At 38.2% G+C, this 15,875-nt stretch overlaps 1 protein-coding gene across 3 annotated transcripts in view; it reads right to left on the bottom strand.

Annotated features, from left to right (window-relative positions):
* Window positions 1-10,783: 10,783 nt before the first annotated feature.
* Window positions 10,784-15,875, bottom strand: part of LOC126183669 (PTB domain-containing engulfment adapter protein 1-like) — a 141,203-nt gene continuing 136,111 nt past the window's right edge. For all 3 annotated transcript variants that reach the window (XM_049925822.1, XM_049925821.1, XM_049925823.1), the window contains exons 8-11: window positions 15,225-15,376; window positions 15,029-15,144; window positions 14,264-14,559; window positions 10,784-11,586 (exon numbers count right to left, since the gene is read on the bottom strand). In XM_049925822.1, the coding sequence (XP_049781779.1) occupies window positions 11,512-11,586; window positions 14,264-14,559; window positions 15,029-15,144; window positions 15,225-15,376 (639 nt within the window). In that variant the 3' untranslated portion in view covers window positions 10,784-11,511. The remainder of the gene's footprint in view (window positions 11,587-14,263; window positions 14,560-15,028; window positions 15,145-15,224; window positions 15,377-15,875) is intronic.

The raw sequence follows: 15,875 nt of genomic DNA, 5'->3' as shown, positions 1-15,875 counted from the left end.
AATCATAAAGTTTTGTTACAAAATGTTACCACCACACTTTCAGCAGATTCTTGTATGACACACAGGAGAAGATATTGAGGCCCTTAAGAACCTTCTGCAAGAACTATAATTTGTGCAGTGTGGACATTATAGCTGGCAATGGCCATACTATTCTGGACGCAGTTTTGCAGGTCCACAATGACCACATAATGACCACAGGAATGGACAAGTTCAATTGATTGATTGGCATGTCTGCTGGCCACATAGGTGGTGAAACTGAGTTGTCACCAAGTTCCAGTCTAGAGTGATGAAAGGATATTGTGGTGGTAGTATACATGATGCATAATAAATTGAGAAGTGTACAGGTTGCACAAGATGATGTATTAATTAGTGTTGAGAATGATGTGAGACTGTTGTCAGTCATTGTAAGAGGTGAGGACATGTGGTCAAAATGTTTAATGGAATGAGCATTTTGAGACATCTGTGAGGTATAATGATTTAAGTATTGGGTGAGGAAGAGAGTGGTGTTGTGTCCATGTTATGGAGTGTTTGAGGTCTTTTGAGGATTTTGGCACATGTCTATGTATGAGATAAAAGCAAGGTGACCATATTTTGAAAGTGGCAGCAGGTTTGCCATCAGAGGGGAAATCAAGACATATAAAGTGTATGAAGTGAATGAAGAGTCACGCCAAAGGTTTATAGTGTGATAAGTATATTACAGGATGGAACCCAGAGATGAAGGAGCCAGTGCAAGGTGCAGTGAACATGAGGAGGAGGATTTATGGAGAGTAAGAGAAATTACATTTGTTTATTCAGCCTGCATAGGAGCTAGGGGTCTCTATTCAGTTGTGATAATTTGGGGGAACTTAACTAATATTTATGTGCATGACTGAAGACAAGGTGCACGAGGTGGACTGACTTGAAATATTGGTAGCTAGAGTAGCAACTGATGTCTAACCGCTAACATTTTACTACAGATCCCCCTAAGGACTACGCATGAGAAACAGCAGCTCATTCTTCATTTGTTTTAATCAAACCCTGGTGCCACAGGAATTGTAATTTTCACACATTGTGTCCAATAAGGGTTGACGAGAGCCAGAAGCTCATTGTAAATATTGTACGTGGGCACTAGTGTCAATTTAAATGCAATCATTGCATTTTTTACTGCCCAGCAATTGGATTGAGATGGATACTAAGTTTATATGATGTGCAAGCAGCAGACTTGGCATGACATGGGTGCCAAGGGCATGTTCTTTGAGCCAGCTGCGAGAGCAGAGGTTAAAGGGGGAATGTTGGAGATGGTTGCTGATCCAAGGGCCTAGCGCCCAACAGCTCAGAAAGGGTGATGTGGTGAAGGCTACAGCTAACATGGAGTCCAGTAAACTGGGCCACAGTATGTGCAAGGCCGTCTGTCAACATTCTACCCAGCTGATACAGTCCCAGGTAATGACATCGCCTGCTGTCAAACAGCTAACTGGCCTGATAGCAACTGTTAAGTCTCATGTCAACACAGAAACTCAACATTACAATTTGCATCTGCATCACTGCCGAGTCACATGATGTTTTTGGCCACAAATGGATATATATTTCTTCTTTAAAAAACATGAGTGATCTGTGACACATGCTGCAACTGCACCAAGGACTGACCTGTCATTTTTCTCTTTGTGAGAAGCACTACCCCTTTTTTTCTACCAATACATTTCAGTTCAAGCTATCACTTTCTAATTACTTTTGGACAGAATTCCATGTTAGGTGATTCCCGTTCCAGTAATACAATAAAAAACACTCTGGCAGCATTAATTTGCAACTCTGTCTTTGGACAGTTGAGCAGCAACTTGATATTTGGATTGATATCACATAGCCAACTATCACCTGATAGTACCATACAGTAAAACATTCTGTAATGGAGCAACTTCCATACATGCCTCATACATGAACCTGGACACTACAAGATAGCATCCATTTGTCTTGTAAGTAAAGCCTATACTACTGCCTAGACCCTGAACAGCAGCAACCAACACTGGGTTCTCGTGACACCAGCCAAATGGAGCATCAATGCATGATGGATACTACAACATGAGCAGTGATAGGCTATGGAGGCAGTCACCTCTGACCAGAGCAGCACCACCACTTTTGCTGAGCTAACTCGATCTCTGCACCTTGTCATGTGTTAGTGCCTTGTGGCGATATATGACACCATAGTGTACAGACTTGGGAATCTGCATCAGTCATGGTCTTATTTTTGGTGGATTTCTATTATTTAAGGTGAATTCTTTCTTTTTGTGTGTGGCCATATTTTATGGTGTGTAATCTTGACAAATCATGGAATTTCATGATGTTATTCATGTAGAGATAGCCATGTGCACATTTCTTGGACAATCTTTGACACGCACTTTGTCTTACACTATTTCCATACCTTATTGCTTAATTGTTTTTGTATTTCATGCTGTGAATTCTTGTAAAATTGTATTTAATTTTAAGATGGTAGTCATGCTGGAGTTATACATTTGCACATTTCTTGCATGATCTTTGGCATTGGTTTTGCCTTGTGTGATATGTTTCTTGTAACTTGGCTAATTGTTTTAAATGATATTTCCACAGGATGTTAACTGTTAATTGGGAAGTTTTCTTTTGCCATAATGATTCATAGCTTTGGTCACAATTGGTTTGTTTCTTGTTAAACAGTTCATGTGTCTGATGGTATTTTAATGCAGACAGTTATACATAGTTTGCTTTAGGAGACATTCAGACACTTTTTGATGTAATTATTGTGAGGTTGTGATGTGTTATGTAAGGATTTTAGTGAGAGCTTTTGTAATATTTGTCCTTTGTGGAGAAAAATAAATCAGGATATACTTGTGCTGATAAGAATGAGAGTGCCTGGCAATATGGGGACTGGTGTGACAGGATTCTGAGGTGATGAATGAATGTGGTGGCATTGGTATCTCTTTTCTTGTCAAAGTGAATTATGCACCAACTGTTGGATGTACAATATTGGCAGCTTGGTCCACATGCATAGGGCATGAAATTTATACAGAAAAATAAGCCTAGTAGGCACAGTACCACGTTTTGGTTCCCTCCTTACCACTCTGGTAACGACCCAGGAATGTAAGCGTTCAAAAATTTATTTATAGGGTTACCATACTATGACTAGTCTAGTGACAACAACCTGGATTTGATCGGAATGTGATGAAACGCATCCAGATATAAAGTGGATTTGTTTTTTTATATGGGGGGCAGGAATGAAGATTACAAGGGTCACTCTTTCCTATTTTGTAATGTTTCTTTCTGTTACGAGTCTGTATGTAGTTACTCATTGTAGCAGTCAAGCCATGGCCAAATTAGTTCAGTTAGGATGGCAAGAAGGCAACTTACAACTGGGGGCCCAAAGTGGGCCAGGACTGTCTATCCCATCTTCTAACAGTTGCTTTGCCTAAAAAAAAACGATACCATTGGCTAAAATGATGATAAAAATTCAGAGAGATAAATGTTAGAGAAGTAGACTCTCACTGGCCAAGATAAAGAAAATTCTTCATACTAGCATATGTGTAAGTTTGGTGGTTTCACCAGTGAAGGTGTGGTGAAGCACAAGTTTTAGCCTTATTCACAATTTGAGCTTCAGTCAAGATTCACAGTTCTATCTTCAGTCATGATTCTAGATTAAATGTTGGTCACTTAAGTTTCACCTTTAGGGTGCAACAGCATGCATTCAAGATTATTCATTCAAGTTTGGGAATTAGTACAGCTTCCACATCTGACTTGAAAAATGTGTGAAGGCTTTCTGTGGACAACCACTACTGTAGTACTTGCTCACCTTCCAGCTTCACATATTCAGTATAAACCCACACAGCACAACTACAGAATGTATGTTTCAGGTTTGCTCTGATGCTTCCAATTATTTAGATTAGAAGATCTCAATTATGAATTTAACCATCTTGTCATGGTAGATTTTGCACACTCTCACTTTTCAATTTCCAATCTATTTTACTGCAACAAATCAATTTCTGACAGAAGAACTGAGGGACATCATTTAGAACCTCCTGTAGTCCCTGTCACTCCAAGGCCTACCACTGACTCCTCACTTCCAGTTTAGTGATTTAGTAGACAGGAAAACTGCAAACAAACAGGGGCATCCACAAGTGGTGACACCACCACATCCTTCCCTACTCTAAGGTTCCCGTCAAGGAACAATGCTCTTTATCGGGTGACCATTTCCATTAAGAAGTAATAATTAATAACGTGCATGAGGATGTGTTTAGTGGCTGTATAGTGAAGGTCTTCACATGGGTCTTCCACAGGGATATGAACCTGTGGCAAAGAGTCAAGATGGATAATGGTGTTTTGTAGTTTGGGTGGATAGCAGACATATACTTTTGGAGAGGTGGAAAGATGTTCCTTATTTCCAGGCATTATGATAGGTAGTCAAAACTCTAGCAAAATTTGATTTTAAGATGTTCCAGTATGGGGTGATTACAGATAATGATGGAAGGGGGATGCCCTTTACTGTTGGCCCAGGGTGGTGGTAGGGGTGGTTGGAGCATGTGTTGATGTATCAGGGGAGATTTGTTTGCAGACAAGGTTTGGATCATTGTGCCTGTCTGCAAAGGTGATAATGAATCATTCAGTATGCTAAGCAAAGTATTGCTCATTACTGCTGATGTGCTGCCAATTGGTGTTCTAACTGTATGAGAGACATTATTGTGGAAGGGATCATAACAATCTAAATGGAGTTACTGCTGACAGTTGGTTAACTTGACAGGAATGGAGGTTTATGTGGAGGCATCAGAGTGGTGGAACCTATTTAAGGGAAGGCGGCATGCTGGACTCAGGAGAACCTGGTTAAGTGAATACAAGAGAATAGTTGAGACTAGAGGATCCAGTGTCTAGCCACTGGCTCTAGATCATGTAGACATTACCAAAGAACCTAAACCATACAGAGTGCAGAAGTTGAGGTGAATCAGGTTTCCTCTTGGTTCTCATATTAGAGTGCCATGCAGACCAACTGCTATGTGGAGAACCTGGGTTCAGTTCCTGGTAGTACCTGGAATTTTTTATTGGTAGAACTGGAACAACAGGTACTCAGCCTCATTATGCCAAATGAGGAGCTACTTTAGAGAAGATGTGCCTTACAGGGTCTGGGAATTTGGCAACAGCTGGGTGAGAGGTGTGCTGACCCTAAGCACTTCTATTCTGTACCTAAATGACAATTAGTAGATGATAACTTGGCAGGTGGTTGGTGCTGAATAGCTAGACAGCACCAGTATTCCCTGCAAATTGGTGTAAGTGAATGGCAGTAGGTACTTCCTATTATACCATATATCAAGGTTTTCCCCATTCCATTTGCCTATGTAACATGGAAAGGATGGCCACTTTAACACCTCACAGTAGGCTCTAATTCATGCAATTTTATCTGTGATCCCTACGAATGCAATATTTAAGGGGCTGCAATATATTAAATTCCTCACAGAATATGGGTTCTTGCAACTTTAAAGCTACTCTTTCAGGGAATTTTTGGCATTTACTACTCAAGAGGAAGTATTTATCAGGAGAAAAAAACTGGTGTTCTACGGATCGGAGCGTGGAACGTCAGATCCCTTAATCGGACAGGTAGGTTAGAAAATTTAGAAAGGGAAATGGGTAGGTTAAAGTTAGATATAGTGGGAATTAGTGAAGTTCGGTGGCAGGAGGAACAAGACTTGGTCAGGTGAATACAGGATTATAAACACAAAACCAAATAGGGGTATTTCAGGAGTAGGTTTAATATTGAATAAAAAATAGGAGTGCAGGTAAACTACTACAAACAGCATAGTGAACACATTGTGGCCAAGATAGACACGAAGCCCACACCTACTACAGGAGTACAAGTTTATATGCCAACTAGCTCTGCAGATGAAGAAATTTATGAAATGTATGATGAGATAAAAGAAATTATTCAGATAGTGCAGGGATATGAAAATTTAATAGTCATTGGTGACTGGAATTCGATAGTAGGAAAAAGGAGAGAAGGAAACATAGTAGGTGGATATGGATTAGTGGTAAGAAATTAAAGAGGAAGCCGCCTGGTAGAATTTTGCACAGAGCATAACTTAATAATAGCTAACACTTGGTTTAAGAATCATGGAAGAAGGTTGTATATGTGGAAGAGGCCTGGAGACACTGGAAGGTTTCAGATAGATTATATAATGGTAAGATAGAGATTTAGGAACCAGGTTTTAAATTGTAAGACATTTCCAGGGACAGATGTGGACTGACCACAATTTATTGGTTATGAACTGTAGATTAAAACTGAAGAAACTGCAAAAAGGTGGGAATTTAAGGAGATGGGACCTGGATAAACTGAAAGAACCAGAGGTTGTACAGAGTTTCAGGGAGAGCATAAGGGAAATAAATTCAGTAGAAGAAGAATGGGTAGCTTTCAGGGATGAAGTAGTGAAGGCAACACAGGATCAAATAGGTAAAAAGTAGGGCTAGTAGAAACCCTTGAGTAAAAGAAGAAATATTGAATGTAATTGATGAAAGGAGAAAATATAAAAACACAGTAAATGAAGCAGGCAAAAAGGAATACAAACGTCTCAAAAATGAGATTGACAGGAAGTGCAAAATGGCTAAGCAGGGATGGCTAGAGGACAAATTTAAGGATGTAGAGGCTTATCTCATTAGCAGTAAGATAGATACTGCCTACAGGAAAATTAGAGAGACCTTTGGAGAAAAGAGAACCACTTGCATGAATATCAAGAGCTCAGATGGAAACCCAGTTCTAAGCAAAGAAGGGAAAGCAGGAAAGTTGAAGGAGTATATAGAGGGTCTATACAAGGGCAATATACTTGAGGACAATATTATGGAAATGGAAGAAGATGCAGATGAAGATGAAATGGGACATATGATACTGCGTGAAGAGTGACAGAGCGCTAAAAGACCTAAGCCGAAACAAGGCCCTGGGAATAGACAGCATTCCATTAGAACTACTGATAGCCTTGGGAGAGCCAGTCCTTACAAAACTCTAGCATCTGGTGAGCAAGATGTATGAAACAGGTGAAATACCCTCAGACTTCAAGAAGAATATAATAATTCCAATCCCAAAGAAAGCAGGCATTGACAGATGTGAAAATCACCGAACTATCAGTTTAATAAGCCACGGCTACAAAATACTAACACGAATTCTTTACCAACGAATGGAAAAACTGGTAGAAGCCGACCTCGGGGAAGATCAGTTTGGATGCCGTAGAAATATTGGGACACGTGAGGCAGTACTGACCCTACAACTTATCTTAGAAAATCGATTAAGGAAAGGCAAACCTACATTTCCAGCATTTGTAGACTTGGAGAAAGCTTTTGACCTTGTTGACTGGAATACTCTTTCAAATTCTAAAGGTGGCAGGGCTCAAATACAGGGAGTGAAAGGCTATTTACAATTTGTACATAAACCAGATGGCAGTTATAGAAGTCGAGGGGTATGAAAGGGAAGCAGTGGTTGGGAAGGGAGTGAGACATGGTTGTAGTCTCTCCTCGATGTTATTCAATCGGTATATTGAGCAAACAGTAAAGGAAACAAAAGAAAATTTCAGAGTAGGTATTAAAATCCATGGAGAAGAAATAAAAACTGAGGTTCACCGATGACATTGTAATTCTGTCAGAGACAGCAAAGGACTTTGAAGAACAGTTGAACGGAATGGATAGTGTCTTGAAAGGAGGATATAAGATGTACATCAACAAAAGCAAAATGAGGATAACGGAATGTAGTCAAATTAAGTTGGGTGATGCCGAGGGAATTAGATTAGGAAATGAGACACTTAAAGTAGTAAAGGTGTTTTGCTATTTGGCAAGCAAAATAGCAGATGATGGTCAAAGTAGAGAGGATATAAAATGTAGACTGGCAATGGCAAGGAAAGCGTCTCTGAAGAAAAGAAATTTGTTAACATCGAGTATAGATTTAAGTGTCAGGAAGTAGTCTCTGAAAGTATCTGCATGGAGTGTAGCCATGTATGGAAGTGAAACATGGACAATAAATACTTTATACAAGAAGAGAATAGAAGCTTTTGAAATGTGGTGCTACAGAAGAATGCTGAAGATTAGATGGGTAGATCACCTAACTAATGAGGAGGTATTTAATAGAATTTGAGGGAAGAGGAGTTTGTGGCACAACTTGACAAGGAGTAGTGACCAGTTGGTAGGACATGTTCTGAGGTATCAAGGGATCACAAATTTGGCATCGGAGGGCAGCATGGGGGGTAAAAATTGTAGAGGGAGACCAAGAGATGAATACACTAAGCAGATTCAGAAGGATGTAGGTTGCAATAGGTACTGGGAGATGAAGAAGCTTGCACAGGATAGAGTAGCATGGAGAGCTGCATCAAACCAGTCTCAGGACTGAAGACCACAAACATCTTCATGCCTCTGCCAGTTCCAGTTTTTTCCATTTCAGAGAATGCTCATTAATCAAAATTTTGGGCTCCAGTCAATATCCTCTCAATCATTTGGTATGGGTCAAACATCGAATCACAATTCTTGAATGGGCCATGAGTCTATAGTGAAGTTACAGCAGTCTACAGTTAGTTTTACCCAGAATCCTCACAATGAATGTCTGCCACCTGCTTTACCTACAGTTAAGGCTGTGTGATCCATATTTCTGTAAATTTTAATGCCCAGGTATTCACACAAGTTTGCCAATTTAAATTGTTACTGACACTAATCACATTATAAAGTGACATTTTGTCAACTGTGTTTTTACTTGTCTGAGCATTTAAAGTAAATTTTTAATCTGAACCACTTTATAAGATTTGAAACACATTTGTGCAGATTTTATTTGACAGTTGTTAAATAACTAATCTCTTCCTCTTCAAAACGTCTAGTGTCACTAATGCCTCATGTCGATATATAACTTGAATAGCGAAAACCCCGAGACACTTTCCTGCTGCACGCCTGAAGTGTTACTGTTTCTTTATCCAAGTTCACACTTTATGTCTTCCCTACCAAGAAATTCTCAGTACAGTTTCGAGTCACATAATACACCCCCCTCCCTCCCCCCAATGACTTTCAGTAACTTGTGAAAGAAAAACGTGTTCCGATTGACAGCTTGTGCTGGTTGGTATGGGAGTTGTGTTTAAGCTCTCTCACTGTTTCAGCACAGAAAATTTTCTACCATTCTGCAGTTTATTTATGTCCATGATCTAGTTTTTAGACTACTACTACTACTACTACTACTACTACTACTACTACTACTACTACTAAACTTCTAAAAGAAGCGAATTGCCTGTAGTTTCACCTGAATATTGTATACAGAACCCAATACAGATTCCATCTGGTCTTTGAATTTTTGTTCACTTCTAGCAGTTTCTGCCATTTTCAGAAACCATCATCTTCCTGTGCAGCAAGACAAACTGGAGGAATTACTCCTGTCTCTTCCACAGTGAAAACCAATGAAAGGGGAGTAAGCAGTTCTAGTTCTGCAAGTTCAGTTCCAACATCATCCACAAGTGTTAATAAAATGGCATGTAACATTGTCAAGACCAAGGATGGTTCTCTCTAACCTGTAGGCCCTGCATTAAAAATATTTCACTTCTGTCAGTGTTTTTTGTAAGTGCAGACACTGTCCCACCCATCTTTACCTAGTTTTAAGTTAAGACACCTCTGACAACAGTACTAGGTGCATCATGTTTTGACAGTTTTGTAGTTTCAGCATAGTTGGCATTATTTCCCATCCACAACATTAACAGCTTTCTGAATTATCAGTTGTCAGATATCAGTGCCCATTAGTTCAACTCAGCACAATGACTGCAATTAACACCATGCACCATAACCATTGTTTGCCAGTAGTGTTCAACGAAGTAGCTTACTATGAACTGAAATGCTTAGCACCACTGAATCAGTATGGATGATTTCATAGGAAAATATGCAAAATCACCACCTGAGCAGTCACTGAAATTTGCTCTACTCTGATATATTATATAATCAGTGCAGTTTGTTAGGAAAATTATATCGTCTACTCAGGTGCCAGCCATGAAACTTTGAAATCAGTCCTGCTGAGACGGCCTCTAAAAGCAGTGCTTTGTTCCCTTTGCTTTAGTAGTCAAGGCCATAGTGTAAGAACACGTAAGAGAGAAGACTGAAAATTACGAACATGCAAACCACACCTACTTTCTTGGGTCTAGTACTGGGCATTATTTGGTGGCATACTAACTATTTCCTCTCGTCTTTTCCTCACTTATGTAGTAATTATACTGATATTTGAAATTCACAATCCAAAGGCTTCTCTGTTAGAAGGTATTTACACAGATGGTTGTGGGACATTGGCTGTTCAGTATAAAATGTGTGATCAAAACACCATTTGACATGTATATTTGAAGTTGCTTTCAGTAACACGTTTCCATGCTACATTACACCATTTTGAGGCCCTGACATGTGTAGGAAGAATATCACGTTTTTCCTAGTCAAAATATGGGCTACCATTTAATGTTATCTGCAGATTTCTTAATACAGTAATCCGTTTAACCATTTGCCAACATTTGATGAGCAGAAGGATCACCGTGTTAAGGAATCTACAGGTACTAGCATTGGATGCTGGCCTGTATTTCAACTGGACCACATGTGGCAATCTTCCTACACATCACCCAGGAGTCTGAAAGATGGCATAAAGTAGCAGTCTAACATGTTACTCCATGTAACATGAGATTTAGATGGCTGAATGGTGTTTCAATTTCCTATCTTATGTTTAAAGGATTGTTTTATCATCCTACTCTGTAATGGTGCCAAATATTACATGTTAAAGGAAAAGAGGCCAGGTTTGGGAATCTAAGATAATTAGAAAAACAGTTCAATAGTTTTTATTTTACAAAATACTTTTACAACAAATAAAGTTTCCACTGATTTAAGAAATTTATGTCACATTAAAATGAATCTGCACAGACAAAAATATTACCAACTTTAATACTGAAATTTTCTGAATGGCAATAAACTGTGCGTAGTTTCCATTTCAATACTGCTCACAATGGATTTAATGTTTTTAAATATGCTCCTGGAGTGAATATGCACCTAATTGTTGAAGGAACTAGAGATCACAGTATTTCACCTTTAACATCTATCACACATAAACTGAGTATAATTAAAAGCTTTGGCTCTCTGCAAACACTGCATGAAGATGTTTAGTGACATGCATAAATGTTCCAGAACTTCTGATTTATGAACTTAACATGATATTTATCCTTAGACAAAATGAATACATTTTCATTACTATACTTATATACACATGTAGGTTAACATGAAATAATCACTGTTGTAAATGCATAAAATGCATTATCTTTAACATAATTTCTCTCTAATGCAAGAATTTATACCTCGCAAGTAATACATTTCATTTCATACAAGCTTTATGTGAAGAATATACTGGACACAATACAGTATACCGGACAATGCAATTATTAAAAATACAGTTCAATAATTATTGATTTTATATATGTTATCCAAGTAACTAATATAAATTAGATATATAGTATCAGTGTCCATTGGAGACTCAGTTTTTTCCATGTTTATGGTAAATCAGTTGCGCAGTGGGTCAAGGCTTTCAAGAGAGAAATCATCATTGCCAAAAGAAAGCCCTCTGCTAAAACCATCCTGGAACATAAGGAACCACCTATTATGTCGCAAGGGTCTACTGAACCACACTAACAGAAAAAAATCAATTTGACAGTGTTAGTCTCATCTACCAATTTGTGATGAAATCCACAAACCACCTCTTGTCAGTGCATCAAAGCAACATTGCAGCACTGAATCACTGATGGTTATTCTGATAATCTAAACAGGAATTTTTAAAAATTTGTTGATTTTGTGAATGATAGGAGGGAGAAAATTCCAAGTATGAGAAATTTTATGACAATATTTAACCCTTAAGCTAAACACCCTTCAGACTTGAGATATAAAGTTTTCTTACACAATTGACCACAACTTTGCTAGTCCTTTGAAACAGTTTACAATCTTCACAGTGAACCTAAAACACTGGATTAATAATGTGATTAACAAATCTTCATCTAATTCAATGCACAGCAATCTGTTACTATCAGCTAGTTACAAAAATTAAGCTATTGTAATTTTACTATGAAGTGGTACACATCTGAGGAATGTGTAGATATTAGGCACTGTAATCCAGATTGTAGGAATAATACCACCACCACCACCACCACCACCACCACCACCACCACCACCACCACCACCACCACCACCACCACCACCACCACCACCACCAAAAAGTGGTTACAGACTAGCACTAATTTATGACATTAGGTCAGACAAAACAACCTGTTACTAACACTTACTTAATACTTATTTAATTTTTCTGTGAAGACAGAACATTAGGAGTTAATTTTCCACATTCACTATACTGCTTGTAACTATTTTGCAGCCAACCAAGATCTGTACAATTTCAAAATAAAGTCAAAATTTAGCACTGAATTTTTATCAGTTTTGTGTAACTATCCACATTCATGCACTGTGTGAAGCTATGTTATCTGACCATAGCCGAATGCTACCTTCAGTTATTACTTTTGTTATTTCTAATTAAAGTAATTAGTGTTTATTATGTGGCATTCCAGGATCAGCCAATGTGCAGTGGACTTTGTAAATGGGTAAGAAGTATACACAAATAAAAGATTAAGGAATCTAAATTTCTTTTAACAATTGCAAAAAATAAAATATGTAAAGTAACACTATGTTCCAAAATTTGTACAAAAATGAACAAATTAAGGACACAATTTGACAGCCCTAGGAGCCACAGTCTATCTTTAAATTTAATACCTAAATTTATGTAGAGTCAAACATTTACTCAGATTCTGACAAATGAGGAGACTCTCGTGTACTAGTGACTGCAGCTTCACACATCCAAGATGGCACCAGAAGTATCTCTGGCTATGTCAGTGCAGGAGTGGGAGGCTCAAGGATCAGCACTATGACCCACCAATCCGAAGAATAATCACTTTTGCTATTGTCAGAATCACTTTGAAATATTGCCGTCTTCTTTACAGATCTAATGATGTCACTGGAATTGTCCTCCCACCATAAATAATGATTCACAAAGTTGTGAATATCTTTATTCCCACTCAACTAAATGATCACATCAATAACATCTAAAACTCTTTCAAATTATTTCATTTTCTTCCAGTTTCTGAACAGGGACATCTCTACAAGAAGGTGGAACTTAAAACAAAAATAAAAGTAATTATTTGAAATATAAAATACCACCAAAATGCTAAATAAGCCAGAAGTGCATTAAGGCAATCTAGTCTGATACCTTTGTTATTGGTGTGAACACTGAAATGCATACAATAGTTTAAATATATCTCAGCAAAAGCCACCTAAGGACAATGTGTCAGGAAGAAGCATTCTTTAGATCCAACTGTAACATATAGCATGTTAAATGTGGATCATCCTGCAATGTGTTAGGAATATGTTCCTAGTGGTTGACTAGAAACCATAGTCAATAGTCCATAAATGTTCGATTTCAATTTTACTGCATGAAGGTGGGAAGATTTCTGTCCTCAACATTAAAGAAAACATTTTGGAGCAGCTGATTAGCAGGACTGCAGTAAAATTAAGAACTGCAGCACTAAACTGAATGAATTCCACAAACACTTCTGAATCATTTCTTTGCTTGTGTTGGGAATGACAACTTTAAATAACACTTGCAAAACAAAAGCAGTATTTATAGGAGAATTTTTCGTTTGGAATGACCTCCATTCGGTTAACTGACTTGCAGACTTAAGTATCTCACATAAAGGGAACACAGACTTGTCAAAACCTTTTTCTTCACTGTTAAACAAATTTATAAAATCAAATCAGGAGGCCTATGCACAATTTTAGCTACAAAGTTACGAGAAGTGAGTGAAATTTTCCATGTTTGGACACTGCCTGTTTTGCAGGCTAGTTTGATTTCTTCACATTCATTGAAGTGCACAATTTTGCCACCCATTCTTAACTGTGAAAGATTGAGGGACAGACTTTCTAAGCCACCTTTGCAATGTTACGAATTTTATGACTATGCTGGGTTTCCATTTTATTTGTGTTTATGTGAAATCATAAGAATTGTTTAAACTTAAGCCAATTTAGTTCACCTTTACATTATTTAACAGTAATGAAAAATTTGTGCAGTGTCCAAGGCAGCACTGGACCCGACAGATTTTCAGCTTGCTTTCTCATTAATTCTCAAAGCCAATTTCCACCTGACACATTATGAAGATCTTACTACATGGTTACAGTTTACATAGTGTTCAAGGAGGCATTAATGCCCAATATTAAATACCTTCATTTCCAAAATGCGTTTGTCTATAAGCCCAATTGCATTCTCTAGCTCCTGCTGGGAAGTGCCAACATTGCTGGTGCCACCGAAGTCTCCCATACCAAATGGGTCGCAGGCAACAGGTGGGTTTGGACTGGAGTGGGGTAGTACAGTACCAGCTGGTGGTATATGGCTTTGTGATGCTGCAGGATTGAAAGGCGTGGAACCAAATAAATCTTCTTTAAAGATGTCCGGTGAACCATTGTTCTGAGTGAACACACGACGTGGTACCTCTCTAGCTGCCTTCGGTGGTGGTGCCACTGGAACATTATTTTGGAGTTGTTACAGGAAAATCAGATATTAGTAACAGTTTATCATAAAGGCTACTACCACTAGTTGGTGACCACAGAACTGTGGTCTATACAGGACAGATAGGCAAAACTTTGATTCTAAAATTGCTGTAGCCAGTGTTGCCATAGTTGCGTAATTTAATATATTTTACTATGCACTGTTCTGTATTTCTTTCACTGGAAGTGTGCTGCCCTAGAATCCACACATGCATCATATGAAGACACCTGTCAGTCTTTACCAGCAGCAGTCAGATTTTCATCAAAGTGGATGTGCCCAGTTCACAATAGAGGAGGAAATGCAGAGGAACACCTGGGCTTTACTACATTAAGCAGGTTCAACTGGGCATAAGTTGCAATAGTTTTGCAGAAATGAGGATTGCACAGAATACATTAGTGCAGATAGCTGCAAATTAGATGGCGTGACAACTAAAATACTCACACAATGGTGGAGGTGAAGATGATCCATTCACAGGCTGCTCATGTGCTCGTGGATTGAAGTCTTCTATTTCATCTAGTAACAGACCTTCCAATTTCCTCCCAACTGCAGGCTGTTCACTGAAAATTTTTAAAATGTCTAGTAAGTGGAAAACTTAGTGCATTTGCAAAAATTTTATTACAAAGGAAAAAAATTTTACCTCATGAAGTCGTCTCCAAATGATGATTTTGGAGCTTCAAAAGCCCTTGGTGGTACTGGTGGTGGCTGGAGTGAACTTGCTGATGGTAACTGAGGGGTGCTGCTGAATCCATTACTTGAACTAGAGCTGAAGTTCAGCAAAGCACCGTTCTCCTTAAAAGGAAATAAAAATTTGCCATAATTCAACAATTTTCCAGCTCTGCCATTTTTATCATCTGCAGTCTTCAATACTCTATAAACTGAAGTTTTTGCAAAACTCCATACAACTAAGGCATTTAGCCAGTTTTTGTAACATCCCTGAAGGTTATTGCTTTGTTACTACTTTAACACAGAAGCTATCCTTAGTTTGTCTTATTAGCCAATACTTTTTAATTGCACTTCCAAACATAATTTATTTCCTTTTTCATGGGAAACAGCACACTTGTGCCAATTTTTAACATTAGTGAGGAAACGTCAATTGTTCAGAAATTTCTGTTCTGATTGAACCATAAGACATTTTTCTGAATGAACAAATATAAATTATTAGCTTACTATTTTTACTAATTATTTACTTGTACTAACTTTAAAAGGCATTTCATTCCAAAAATTGGTATAATAATTTACTGCAAGTCTTTTTTGGGGTGTAATATGTATGGGCTATCATTCCCTGTGT

Source organism: Schistocerca cancellata, chromosome 4, assembly GCF_023864275.1.
Source record: "Schistocerca cancellata isolate TAMUIC-IGC-003103 chromosome 4, iqSchCanc2.1, whole genome shotgun sequence".
In the NCBI taxonomy this organism is placed as follows: domain Eukaryota; kingdom Metazoa; phylum Arthropoda; class Insecta; order Orthoptera; family Acrididae; genus Schistocerca; species Schistocerca cancellata.
This window is presented reverse-complemented; position numbering and strand designations above follow the sequence as displayed.